Source organism: Cavia porcellus, unplaced genomic scaffold (assembly GCF_034190915.1).
Source record: "Cavia porcellus strain 051 isolate PalLab524CR breed Dunkin Hartley unplaced genomic scaffold, mCavPor4.1 scaffold_1, whole genome shotgun sequence".
Classification (NCBI taxonomy): domain Eukaryota; kingdom Metazoa; phylum Chordata; class Mammalia; order Rodentia; family Caviidae; genus Cavia; species Cavia porcellus.
In genome coordinates, this window is record NW_026947484.1 from 216,170,791 (window position 1) to 216,184,211 (window position 13,421).

The 13,421-nt window shown below is 42.9% G+C and overlaps 1 protein-coding gene across 1 annotated transcript; it reads left to right on the plus strand.

Annotated features, from left to right (window-relative positions):
• The first annotated feature begins 1,080 nt into the window (after positions 1 to 1,080).
• On the plus strand, positions 1,081 to 10,221 carry LOC100717948 (cytochrome c oxidase subunit 7A-related protein, mitochondrial). Its single transcript, XM_003473051.5, has 3 exons — positions 1,081 to 1,260; positions 7,505 to 7,636; positions 9,400 to 10,221. The coding sequence occupies exons 1-3, from the start codon at positions 1,189 to 1,191 to the stop codon at positions 9,538 to 9,540; spliced, it is 345 nt and encodes a 114-aa protein (XP_003473099.1). The 5' UTR covers positions 1,081 to 1,188; the 3' UTR covers positions 9,541 to 10,221.
• The last annotated feature ends 3,200 nt before the right edge of the window (positions 10,222 to 13,421 follow it).

A 13,421-nucleotide genomic window follows, 5' to 3' on the forward strand; every position in this document is an offset into this window, starting at 1 on the left:
GACCAGGACAAGTTGCTTCATTTCTCTGGGCATCACTTCTACTGTAAAATGGAGACATGATAACAGCATTTACTGTTGTGAAGATTAAATAACCACGGAAAATTCTCTATCAAGGTTAGTATCATCTCTGTTTGCTACATGCTTTCCTAAGTGCTGTATAATGCAACTCTAATGTGCTTGTGTAAACCTCTGGATGGATGATACAGCTAAGAAAAGCCCTGCTCCATCCCTGAAGAGCAGAAACTGGTTTATCCCTTTAATACAGTGCTTTGCAAACAGTGGAAGCTTAACAGCATCTCCTGCTTGAACGAAATAATATCAGAACTGAAAGCAAAGTGCCACATCTTTCAGGCCTAAGGACCAAACTTCACAAGTCACTCCCATTCATTTATCTCAAAAAGCAGAGGCCAGGAAAAGGATTTGTGAACAATCCCCGCAAAACTCAGGTAAAAATAAAAACCAGTTCTGAGAAACTACGAATTTTACCTGCTGGTGCCTGAAGTAAGGTTTTATGCGCACGTCCTCTGCACAAAGCTCAGTAAGCTGTTCATGTGTTATTGGGTAGAAACCCTGAACAGCCCCTCGGTAGGTGCTGCTCTCACTACCAGATTGCCAGGCAAAGCCTGGCCGACGGGTCCATATGGGCAGACTGAGTGGGGGGCCTCACGAGGTGACAGATCCAGGCAAAAAAAGTAAAACTAGGAGAAACCCAAAGACCAGGTAGTGGAGCCGCAGCACTAGCCGCCCCGCCCCGGCCCAGCCTTGATTTAGTCTCCGCCCAGTCCCCGCCCCTCAGACCCCGCCCAGAGGCCGTCCACCTGACCAAGCGGTGCCGCTGCCGCCAGACTCTGTTGGTGGGGCGCTTGCGCATTTCTGAAGGCGTCTTGGCACTGCCCGAACCTAACTAGGGGAGGAGAGGGAATCTCGTATTTTCTACAAATCCAAATTTCGCAGTTATACGTCCTATCCTAGAGCCAATTTTACCTTTAGTGTTCGTGACAACATGAATTCTCATTCCTTAATGAAGCCTAAAGAGGGGAGGAATGTTTTGAATTAGGCGCTCTTTGGGCAGCCAGTATTCTGGTGCGGGGTCCTTGCGCTCTGCCTTGGGACAGCAAAAGGGGGTGTTGGGTCCTTTTCTAGGTCGGTCGCGCAGGCAGCGGTTGTGGGCAGCTGAATCCAGGAGCTATGTATTACAAGTTTAATGGCTTTACTCAGAAGTTGACTGGAGCATGTGCTTCGGAGGCTTATTACCCGCAGGTACAGAGCGCGCGGCACCGGCTTGTACAGGACGAATGGCCCAAGCGTCCGCGACAGGCTGTCTCAGCTTCAGAGGCCAGAGGGGTGTCTTCCCTTGCGTCGGTTCGGTTCGCACGCACCTCCTGGTACCTTTTCACACTGGCCTGCAGTGCTCCTCTAGCTCTCTTTTTGTGTAGCTGTGTCCTAGCCGAGGTTGGCCTGGCACAGAAGTTGGGTGTGTCGCTGTGTAAGGGTCAAGGTGACCCCGGGACTTTTCCTTAAGACGGATGACTCGTGGTGTTGGTTGGGCCCAAAATACGACCCACCTGAGTTTGAGATGCGGCGCTTTCCTTGTTTTAAAAGTCTGACTTGGCCTTCATGACGTGCCAGTATTACCCCATCCACAACCCCAAAGTCAGCCTCACCTGGTTACGAGACCGGAGAGAGTGGTTGCTCCTGGAGAAGTCGTAGGGCAGGAAGGGCCATGTGGTCTGATCTGGATTTGGTAGAGAATTGCTGGATTAGAATAGGAAGTTACATGCATCAGGGTTATACTTTCTCAGCTATAACGTAGTTAACAATACTTGTTATCTGGGTAACCTGAAAAGTACTCTGCTATCACTCAGATCTGCTAGTTGGCATTTCAATCTCCATCTTTAGTGAGTAGTGTAAAAATGAGATCTGTTTTAGAGTCTCATTTATGGGCTCAGATACTGATTTTTGTTGTTTTAATTATGTGACCTTGACCGAGTTACTTTTCTGTGTGTGTTAGTGTGAGCACAGTTTCAAACGGGGGCTTTGAACTAAAAATTGGTGTATTGAAATAAAACTTGCACTCAGAGCAGGATTACCTTAATATGCATTTGGTTATAAATAGGACTTTCAGATTTCTAGCACCCCTTAAAATGTGTTTCACTTGAGAGTTTGAACTTGTAAACAGATTTCTTAGCCTGGCATAGTAGAACAAGCCTGTAATCCCAGAATCCTGGAAGGAAGATCCAGAGTTCAAGTCCACCATGGGCAATTTAGCTGTGTCTCAAAGTAAAATTATTTAAAAAAGAGGGGCTGGGATTGAGTTTAATTCAAAGACCCTGGGTACTGGGGAAAAAATTAAACTATTTTAAAAGAAACCATTTGTGTAGGTGTTATATGAATTGTGATTTCAAGATGATTGTTACGTCGCTCCAGCTAGGTGCTCTGATTTTGGTAATTAGGAGTAAATTTTTTGTTTTTTGGAAATATTAGCACAATATAGAATGAAGATGTTTGTAACTTTTAGTATTATGCAAAGCAAATAACGCAATCAGTAACCTAGTAGAGAGAAGCTAGCCTTATAACAACAGTACACAGCTGTAAGTTACCCTTCTATGTCATGTGCCAGAAATAAATTGAGGCCAGTAAATACATAAGATGCTTCACATCATTAATCGTTTGGGAACCACATATCAAGACCGGGATGAGATACCACTCCCCATCTGACAAAATGCCTTTAATCAGTGTAATACAACAGCAAGTAGGATTGTTGGAGCTGAAGAAAAATTGGAATCCTTTTACATTGCTGGTGAGAATGTAAAATGACACAGCCACTCTGGAACAGTTTGGCAGTTTTCTTAAAATAGGAAATAATTTTCTTGTCCTAATTAAGATGGCTGGATGAGATTCTGGGTGCAGGAGACTGAGAGTGAGGAGAAAGCGGGCTGGAAGAGAATCACTGAGGTGACGATCTCATCTGTGGATGGTGCAGGTGGACCTTGAAGGAACTGTGATAATAGGACTTAATTTTGTGAGAAATGAATAGGGACTTAGTAACTTGGTGCAGATATTTGTGGTAGACTTTGTACTGTTACTGAGCAGATTGGGAATGAAGAAGAGACTGCAGAATGACAGGAGAATGGAAGTGTGGTGCCTTCCATAGGGACTGAGCTATTGGGGGTGCTTGTGCATGGTTTGGATATGCTGAGTGCAAGGGACTTAGAGACGAGTTGCATCTTGTAGTTGGAGATGAATTGATCTTTGTGGATTGACACTAGTTTCCAGTCCTAAACCAGAGTGAAATGGTTCATAGGTTTCTGAAAGTAAAAAGTTTTGCTGGGCATGGAGGTGCATGCCTATAATTTTAGCAGGGACCAGTTAGGAAAAGTGGGAGAAATCCAGGACGTTGGACTAGAGTGTAGATGGAAGAGAAGCAGTTAGATTCTGAGCATATTTTGAAAGTAGAAGCCAAAGGATTTGTACTATGAGAGTGACAGGTGTCAATAATTGCAGGATTTTCAGCCTGAGTGTCTGGAAGGATGGTATTGCTGCTGATTGAAATGAGGAGAGATATTTAAGGTTCACAGTTCTAGATGGAGCAGCTGCAGCCCTGGAATTTGGCACAGGAGTTTACCTGGGGTCCCTTCTGAATATATAACCTTCCTGTCAAGTGTACTTTTGAGAAGCCTAGTGCTAGTAATCTGGTTACCCTGAAATCCTGGGAATGCTGACTGCTTTGAAGTTGCTGGGGTGGTTTATAATGGTTTATGAGGTGCCACCTACCATACTCATTAATTTTATCTGTGGGACCAACACAGCTGAATTGATAGTGTGGGTAATACAAACATATGAACCCTATCTTCCTAGGAAATCTTTGAGCTATATTTTAATCATCTCTAACATGGGCTGATACTGAAGGGGTAAAATTAAAATTTTAAGTAAAGGTCTGCCAAGAATGCCCTCTGGAACCAGGCATACATCTCAGGACAAATCTGGTAACAAAACACTTCTTCCTTTATGTAAACCCCCTCTATGCTGCCTTGGTGTAATTGATATAAATATACATTATACAAATATAAATATTATACAGACATAAATTTGTATAATTTAAAATGTAACAAGAGGCCATCGTGGTGGCTCACGCCTGTAATCCCAGCACTCAGGAGGGTGAATTAGGAGGATCTGTGTGAGTTCAAGACCAGCCTGGGCTACAAAGTGAGCTGAAGGCCAGGCTGCACTGCACATAGAGACCTTGTCTCAAAAAAAGAAAAAAAAAAAGAGAGAGAGAAAAAAAAAAGTAACAAGACATTTCTTCCTTTGCATTACCCAGGCTCTGTATAACTGATAGCCTTATGATTTAACTTGAAACGTTTAAACTTCAGCAACCCAACCCTCTAGTCATATATGCCACATCTGTTTTAGCTATCTCCCCGCTTACTTTTCCTTGAAAAGTCCTGAAGCCCATTGGGGCAGGGCTCTGGCTCTTTGGGAGAGATCTTGGTTGTCTGAAGCCAGCATGTGTACCTCCTCTGTGCCGTTTCTTCCCGAATTTGTTTTGTTTTCTGTAACAATATTACAGGGCCATTATGAAAGGTAAATTTAGTGTCACTTATGAACATTAGGTATGGAAATGAAAAAAAATTAAATGAAAAGGTAGAATATAGAATTTTACATGATTATCAAGTTATTAAAATAAGCAAATGGAAAAGGATGGAAATTTATAATTCAGAATAATTAATGGGATAAGATCATATGTAACTTAAAAGTTCTATATTGTGAGCTTTTATAATGTTGTAAGTGGATCCAGGAAATTATTTAAAACTGTCACGATGGTTGATATTCCTGTTTTCAATGATACTGTTCAAAAACCGCTGGTTTTTGTTTTTTTGTTTTTTTTGTTTTTCTTTCTTGGTACTGGGGATCAAACTCAAGACCTCCTGGTTGCCAGGCAGGCACTTAGGCTGCTGAGCTAAATCCCTGGCACCTGCTGTAGTTTTGAGTCACTGGGTAGGTGAACAAAGTTAGATATAATACTGCCTTCTAAAAATACTCTCACATGAGTCTGTCAAAACATGAATTTACTGTCAAACCATTTTTGGAGATGCTTAATAAAAAGGGTTTTAAAATTTTTACATTTGAGGGAAATGATCATTAGGAGCCAGTGCCATGGGCTTCCAGAGTGATCCGGAGGAGGATCTAACACTGCTGCTCAAGTAGAGATCCTCCTTAGCCTTGTTATCTCAGGAGCTGGGCCTCTTATCTCCGATTCCTTTTCAGTCTTTTTAGTGCATTATATTTTAAATGCAGGCCAACTTTCTATTTAAGTGGACTGTTGCTTTTAAACAGTGGTTGATGGTACCGTAAAGTGTAAACAGTGGAGTATTTTGGAGTATCTAGCCAGGGTTCTGGAATTTAGGGAAGCTTGAACCTAAAAACTTGCCTTTGTCTTTTTGTTGTGTGATTTTAGGCACGTTGCGTTCCCTGATCCGGTTTTTTCCTGCTGTGTAAAGTGGGAAGAATAAATTCTCCCTAGGGTTGCTGGCAGGATCAAGTTCAGTGAAGCTCATGAAGTGTTTAGCCTGATGCTAGGAACTTAACAAGAACCAGACAGATAGGAGCTGCTCTTCTTCTGAAACATTGTTATTCACGATGTTAACAGAGGTGGTGGCTGTCTTTTCCATTGCGTGTTTCTAGTACAGAGTAGGTGATGAGTAAAGTATGGGTCTATGAATCATAAAAATCAGGCTGTTCCCACTGAGACTGTTGTAAAAAAGTACAAGCTAACTTTATTTCAGTACCACTTTTTGTTTTGTTGATTGTAATGCTTACCTGGTGGGAGTAACGTAGATTTTTTTTTTTTTTAATACAGGGTTTTACTGTGTGGTGTAGGTTGGTCTTGAACTTGCTTTGTAACTTGGATTGGCCTCAAACTTATGGTGATCCTCCTGCCTAGGCTTCAGCTGGAATTATAAGCATGTGCCACCATGCCCAACTGAAATTTTTTTTGGGGGGGGATCAAACTCAGGACCTCATGCTTGCCAGGCAGGCTCTGTGCCATTGAGCTATATCCCTGGCTACTATTTATGTATTTAATATCTGATCTTTGGATAGCTCTTGCCAGCTGTAGGTAAATTTAGGTTTCTTTGAGAAATAAGAACCACAGTGTTGATAACTATATTGTTTTGGGCAAGCCATTTCCTTTTTTTATCTGTAAAATGAAGAGGCTGAGTTTGATCTCTACTTTCCAACTTTTGAATTTTACTTTTCTTGGTGAGAATGTAATACAGAAGGGTAAATTAACAGTTTGTATCATCTAACTCCTTATTTTAATTGGCAAGTGGGTTGGGAGAACCATCTATATATCTGTCACCATAGATTTACTCCTTCAAATAAAAATCCAGAATTCCCTATAGATTCTTTAAAAGAAAACGTACTGAGAAAAACCTGTGTGCCATACAGTTGACCCATTAGAAGTACGAGGCAAACTCTCAGAAAGAAGCCTCTGCTTTTTAGCTGCTACCCTTTTCTCCCACCCCTATCCCAAACAGCCATTCATCTGTGGTCTCTTGTGTCTGGCGCTCTCTGTTCTGGGTTTTCTAGTAAGGGAATGATACAAATTTTTTTTTATATTTTGGTTTTTAATCCTGAAATACAAGATTTTTTTTCCCATTAGATTGAAATAGTTTTTGTCTTTATTATTTTTCTTGTTGCCAAGACAAAAATATCTAACACTCAAAGTTAAAGAAGGAAAAGTTTCTTTTAGCTCACAGTTTGTAGAGGTTTTAGTCAGCTGGCTCCAAGGCACGGTGGCGTAATAGAGAGGCATCACAGAGCAGGCAGAAGCAGCAGTAGACAAGCAGTGAAAACAGCAGAGTGCCGAAGCTCATTTTCTGTCCCTTACATTCCTTCTAGGCTACCCACCCTTAAGGTGAGTACCACCTCCAGAGTGGGGCACCCTTAATACCAGCATGCATCAATCTCAGCATCACACACCCACGATCCAGCCACCTCTGAGAAGCCCCCTCCTGTGACCACCTGAGGCTTTGGGGGGACATCCTAACACAGCCATAGCAGTTCTTTACTGTGCCTATGGAAGTTTCTGCAGACTGCTCTGGGGTGAGATATTCCATGTTAGTACATTGCTCAGAGAAGAAAGGGACACCCAGGTGCCTTATGAAATCTGAAAGTTCATACAGATTATAAATGTTTTTAGGGTTTTGAAAAGAAAAGGTGGGCACAGCAGGTATTTCTGGGAGCTCAGATTGGGTCTTTGTTGTCTCTGCCATCTTGCTGGTAGAGAGTTGAGGACAAGTTTGCCGTGGGAAAGCAGATCGGGCTGTTCTATCAGAAGTCTGAGTACCAATTAAAGGCTTATAATGCAGGATTGAAGAGACCCCTTTCACCCCTTGAGTGTGGTTGAAAGGCTGCCTTCACTATTCTAGGCAGCCGCTCTTTGAAAGGTTTGTTAGATGCCCATGCTTTCAACTCGCTGCTTTCCTTTCTTCCCCTACAGGGATTAAAGCCTGTGGTTTCCACAGAAGCACCGCCTATCATATTTGCCACACCTACTAAAATGACCTCCAGTTACCCTAAGTATGATTACGCTGGAAAGAACAAAGTTCCAGAGCTGCAGAAGTTTTTCCAGGTAAGGGACCACTTGGGAACAGAGGAGTCTGTGAAATAAATAGACTTTAAAAATTCCTCCGGGAACCAAGTCTTACTCTAGTTCATTACCCAACCTTTCTCTTTAGATAGAATTTTCAGCCAGTTATGGTGGTGCATATCTGTGATAGCGCTCTGGAGGCTGAGGCAGGGGAGCGAGTTGAAAACCAGCCTAAACTATACAAAGCAAGATGATGGCTCAGATCCAAAAACAAAAACAAAAACCCTCTCTTTTTTTGTCTTTTTGAGCAAGGTTTTACTATGCATTTCAGGCTGGCCTTGAACTCACTCTGTAACACAGGCTGCCATTGCCCTTGCAGCAGTTCTCCTGCCTCAGCTTCTTGAGTACTGGGATTACGGGCGTGCTGCCCCCATGCTTGGCTAGAACCTTTTTAGTTTTGATTTGAGTCCTAAATTAAGATTATATTGGTAGATACAGTAACAAGGAAGGGTGGTTAGTGTCCTCCTTGCAGTGAAGGGTTTGTAGGTTTTCAGTGTCTGTACAGTGTAGTTCTTGACCATCCATTGCATGGAGAAAGCATTGATGGGTAAGGTGGCACTTGGTATCATGCAGTACACATTTGTGACACATAGAGTGACTTTTGGCAATGGTTGTCTTTTAGTTGTTTTTTGTTTGCTTGCTACTAAAATTCATAGAGTTGTTGATGGAAGTAGAGGAGGCTCTCTAGGGTTTGCTCATCAACTGAGAGAAGCCAGAGTTGATATCTCAAATGTTACTAAGGTTAATCTACATAGGATCATTGAGAACTTGGTGACCTAAGTCTTAGGTATCATGGGAGTGGCAGAGCTGTGACTACTGAAAAATGTATCAAACTTGTCCTTTGGAGATAGTGTGCTTTTATTTTCATCAGCTCATTCCCTTTATTGATAAGATTTAAGAGGACATTTGGAGTGTTGAGATACAGTGAGAGGAGAGGGATTTGGAGACTACAAAAATCATGACTTACATTATGGAATCTGATTATTAAGTGGGGTTTACCTTACAGGTTTTTAAATTTTATGCTGGGAATTGAACTCAGGACTTTGTATTTACCAGGCCAGTGCCACGTCACTGAGCTGTAAGCCCAGCCTGGGGTTTACCTTTAATGGAAAGAAGACCATTGAATACAAAATGTACTTGAACCTAATTGACCTGACGTAGTGTTTGTTCTCACATGGTCAGAAGCCGAATGACATTTACAACTATCTGGGGAACTTTTCTTGTGCCTGCACATTGTTTTTTAGCTGCTGATTGCCTTGCTTTTAAAAAAGTTCCCCTATGCTTCTTTCCTGGTTGAGCAATATGTAATAAATACTTTAGAAATAATCTGTGGCTTGCTGTTGCTCCAGACTTACTTTGGACAGTGATTTGGACTTAACATACAAATTTTAGCTACATTAAAAAAAAAAAAAATACACCACTAAGCCAGCTGTGGTGGCTCATGCCTGTAATCCCAGCACTCGGGAGGCCGAGGTAGGAGGATTGGTGCAAGCTCGAGACCAGCCTGGGTTACATAGTGAGCCAAGGCCAGCCTGAACTACATAGTGAGACCCTGCCTCAAAAAGACAAAAAACAAAACAAAACAAAACATCAATCACCAATGCTTCAGTCAGTGTTCTCATGGACTAGGGCATTTTGCACTGCCTGTGTTTATGGCTTAGTCTCTCAAACAGAAGTTGCTTCTTTGTTACCTTAAAATGGGAAAGCCTGTCTTCTCATTGTGCCTGTTGCTCCCCGCTTTGCAGAAGCCCGACGGCGTGCCGGTGCACCTCAAGCGGGGCCTGCCGGACCAGATGCTCTACCGGACCACCATGGCGCTCACACTGGGCGGGACCCTCTACTGCCTCATCGCGCTCTACAAGGCCGCGCAGCCCAGGAACAAATGAGGCAGGCAGCACAGGACCCGGTGGCTTTTGGGCACAAACCTTTGAGTTTTTAATTTTTCATTTATCTTCTTCACTTGGATGGTCTACTTAACATTTTTGCAAAAAAGATGAAGACGGAATTTTGGTTTATGAAATACATAGGGCCTGTCGGATGTCAGAGCCGTTTGAAAATTAAAATCATTGTTGAAGGAAGTGCGGCTGTGCTCTGTGTTCAGGCTCCTGATTTCCCTGAGGCTCTGGATGAGAGCTGCGCACTGGCTTCTTAAAGGCCATCTGCGCTGAGGGCCTCAGGGGCCAGGGTTGGTTTTTAAGCATGGCCCGTGAGGCCTTTCTGGAGCTGGATGTGACTGAAGACAGAAGCCAAACAGGGCCAGGCATGAGAAATGAGTAGGCAGTCACCGCGGGGACTTTTCCACCCATCAGTGAAATGTGAATGGAAGTCACTTGCAGCCTGTCTGTGTTCTTTGGGCAGTTTGTTTCAAAGGGCTGTGTGCCTCATCCAGGTGTTCAGTGAACTTTTAGGTGTAATGGTCCTGTGTGTATTCCACTGTGGGAACAGAGAACACTTATTTATGTTGTACTTTAGACTGGTGTCTTGTGTTCTCTTTTATATTTTAAAAATGTTGTGGCTTTAAATCATGATTTATTTTGACTGGAATAAATACATGAATGAACATTTCAGATTTGGAGTTCTTTAAATTCAATGACCTTTAAGACTAATTGCAGAACACCAGAGGTATCTTAAACCCGAGTCTGATTTCTTGCTTTTTTTTTAAAATTTCCCTCTGCAGCCCCACCCTCACCTCCAGTGCTGGGCAGCCACTCATCAGCTTTCCTGGAGGTTTCATGCCTATATCACACAGGACGTGATCTGGGACTGTTCTGCCTCCCTTTATGTAATACGTTAAGGTTTGTCTGTGTTGTGGCATTGTATTGTCACTTCCTCCCTTTTTATGGCTGATTGGTACTTGTGACTCTGTCCCGCATTTCAGTGAGTTGCTCACCTGTTGATGGGCAGTTAATGGGGTGGTTGGCACTTTTGGACTGTGGGGAATAATGGTGCATTGAACAATGGTCAGCAAGTTTGTAGTTACTGGTTTTAGTGTCTTTGAGTGTTACCTAGGAGCGGAACTGCTAAGTTATGTGGTAACTCTTAACTCTTTGAAGAATCGCCAGACTGTTTCCGCCTTAGCTGTAATTTCAGATTCCTCCCAGTGCTTATATTTGGGTTTTGCTTTGCATTCAGGACCCAGGCAAAGATTAATACACTACTTTTAATTTCCGTGTCTCTTTAGTTTCCTTTTATACAGAACAGTCTTTGTATGTTTCTTGACACTGACCTGTTAGAGTCCAGCTGGGCCTGGTGACACATGAGTGTAATCCCAGCATTCTGGGAGGCTGAAGTGAGAGAATTGACATCTCAAGCCTGGCTTGAGCAAGTTAATGTTTTAGTGGGAACCTGCCTTAAAAAAAAAGAAGAAAAAAAGAAAGGAAAAAGAGGGCTGGGACTATAGCTCAGTGTGAAGGTGCAAAGGCCCTGTTCAGTCCCCAGTACTATTAAACATTTTTATCAGGAATTCTTCATAGATGGTGTGGTGTTCTTTTGTCATGCAGCACTTGATGGTCTTGTAGGTTTTCCTTTTCTTGGTGATTTGAAACTAGATAACATAGTAAGTTGTTACCACCACATTTCTCCCAAGTAAGGATATCCTTTCCCTTTTGCAGTAACTAGTCTGGGTTGATCCTCCTGGCTATCTGCTTGAATCTGTTTTATAGATTCCATTTTTGTGCTGGGCATTCATGGCTTCCATCATTTTAAGCTCCTCTATATTTTTTATTGCTATCTGCCCTGGAGTTCCTAAGTGTTATGGATTTAACTGATGGATAACTGAACACCAGCTGAATTAAATGAGCATGGTGCTGAGTGTAGATGTTCCACTTGAGGAAAGTTGCCAGCATAAATAGAGATGTGGAGAAGATGAGCGAGGTGTTGTGGGTTTCTCTGTGTTGCTATTTGAGTCGTTGGTTCTCCTGGAGGAGCTCATCATCTTCCCCAGTGTGAGTTTGACCATTGTCATCAGAGGAGCTCAGGGCCTTGTTGTGAGAGTGGCTGTGGTTCACTTTGAGGGAGCACTGGTCCTTACATCAAGCATGACTTCCTGGCTCCAGCGAGGAGGATGTGTGTTGTTCAGTCTCCAGTAGATACTTGGCATGCTGGCTTTCTGGCATGTACTAGACTGTTATTGTTGGAGGAGTTTGGGACCTCTGTGTCACTGAGGATGGCTGTGGTGCTTTTCAGGGCAGCCCTGGTTCTTACTTTGAGCATGACTTTTCGGCTCCCGTGTAAACCTTCAACCTACCAGCGCAGCTCCTTCACCCTGCTGGCATAGACTTTGTAGCTTCCACCACTGACCTTTGCGCCTTCCCAGGCCGGATCCATAAAACAGACTGGCGTGAGTGCTTCTTGTGGGCTCTAGACCTCCAGTTGGACTCGTGGGAGGCATTGTCATGGGCTCTAGGTTTTCATCTGGACTCATGCAGGACATTGCTGTGGCATCCAGGCCCTTGCCTGAATATTCTGAGTGTTTAGTGTTGTGGACAGATTTCTTGCACTTTCTGTGTTTAACTCTGGGTGCCCTTCATAAAATAGTATTATAAAGTCTGTGTCCTGATTCTAACGGTTCTCTTTATAACCTCTAACTGCAACACTAAACATGGTTTTTGTTGTGGGCACCATCTCTGTAGTTATCAGAGAAATGACTTATGATTTGATTTTTTTTTCTAGAGCCTCATTTCATTTTCTTCATTACCACTTCAGAGAGGCCAGGTGTGTGGCTTTCATGTTGTCCCTCATTGCCCCCTGGTTTGGCTTTGGTGAACTGGATGTCTGGGGTTGTGTCTTAAGTCTCTTCTCATTTTCTTTCCTTTTTTTTTAAGTTTAATTCCTGGGTCGATGCTTGTGTAAATTGCCTGTGATGAGTTGCTGTATTGCTAGTATTTAGGACCTTTAGGAAATGAGTACTTCTCCGAGGTGTCTTCCAAGTATAGCTGGTTTTTGGGTTTTGAATCTGTTGCAAGATCCTACCTCTTTAGTTTGTTCGGGATGAGAAATTGCCTGCCTACTTGGCCCAGCCCCTGGTTCTTTTGCCCTGGCCCACAGAATTTTTTATGACCCTTAGGCTGTCTCAGTCTTGGAGTACCAGGAAGAACAGCTGATTCATAAGAAAAATTATGTCACTTTAGCTAAAGTGGTACCATTGACAACAAGAACAGCATCTAGAAAATGAGAAGCTGAGGTAACCATTGATTTGCCACCTTTAACCATATGAACTAGATTTATGGTTATATAACAGTCTAAAAGAAACCAGAAAATTATATGCAGTAAATAAATCCTTAATATGTAAGTTGTACTCTCAGAGGTTAAAAAGGGTTAGAGATAAAACAGAGGAGTAGAAGAGAAAGAGATTAGAAGCAAGACTGGAGGACAAAGGGGATCATGCAAACTTTGGGAAATGTACAGAAGGCAGGAGGGAAAGAGAAGGAAGAAATAAGAGGAAGAACAGAACAGAAACACGAAGCTGGAAACCACATTCATACTCAGAAAATCAAACAATGAAGGAGAACGACAACAACAGAAAAACCAAAATGAGAGAGAGGAAAAAGCAGAAAATTTGGAAAACAAGTCCACTTCCAGGATTTTCTCTGCTGTCACTGGTAAGCACTGTGTGGAGACAGAGTGCAGGTTTGTTGTGCTTCATCCCAGCAAGCCAGGCGTACTTTATGGCAGGGTGGGGGATAATCTCAGCGAGCCTGTACCTTACGTCCCCTGAAGCTCAGGCTGGTTTCTGGCTTTGAGGCTGGAACCAGATCCAATGGGCTAA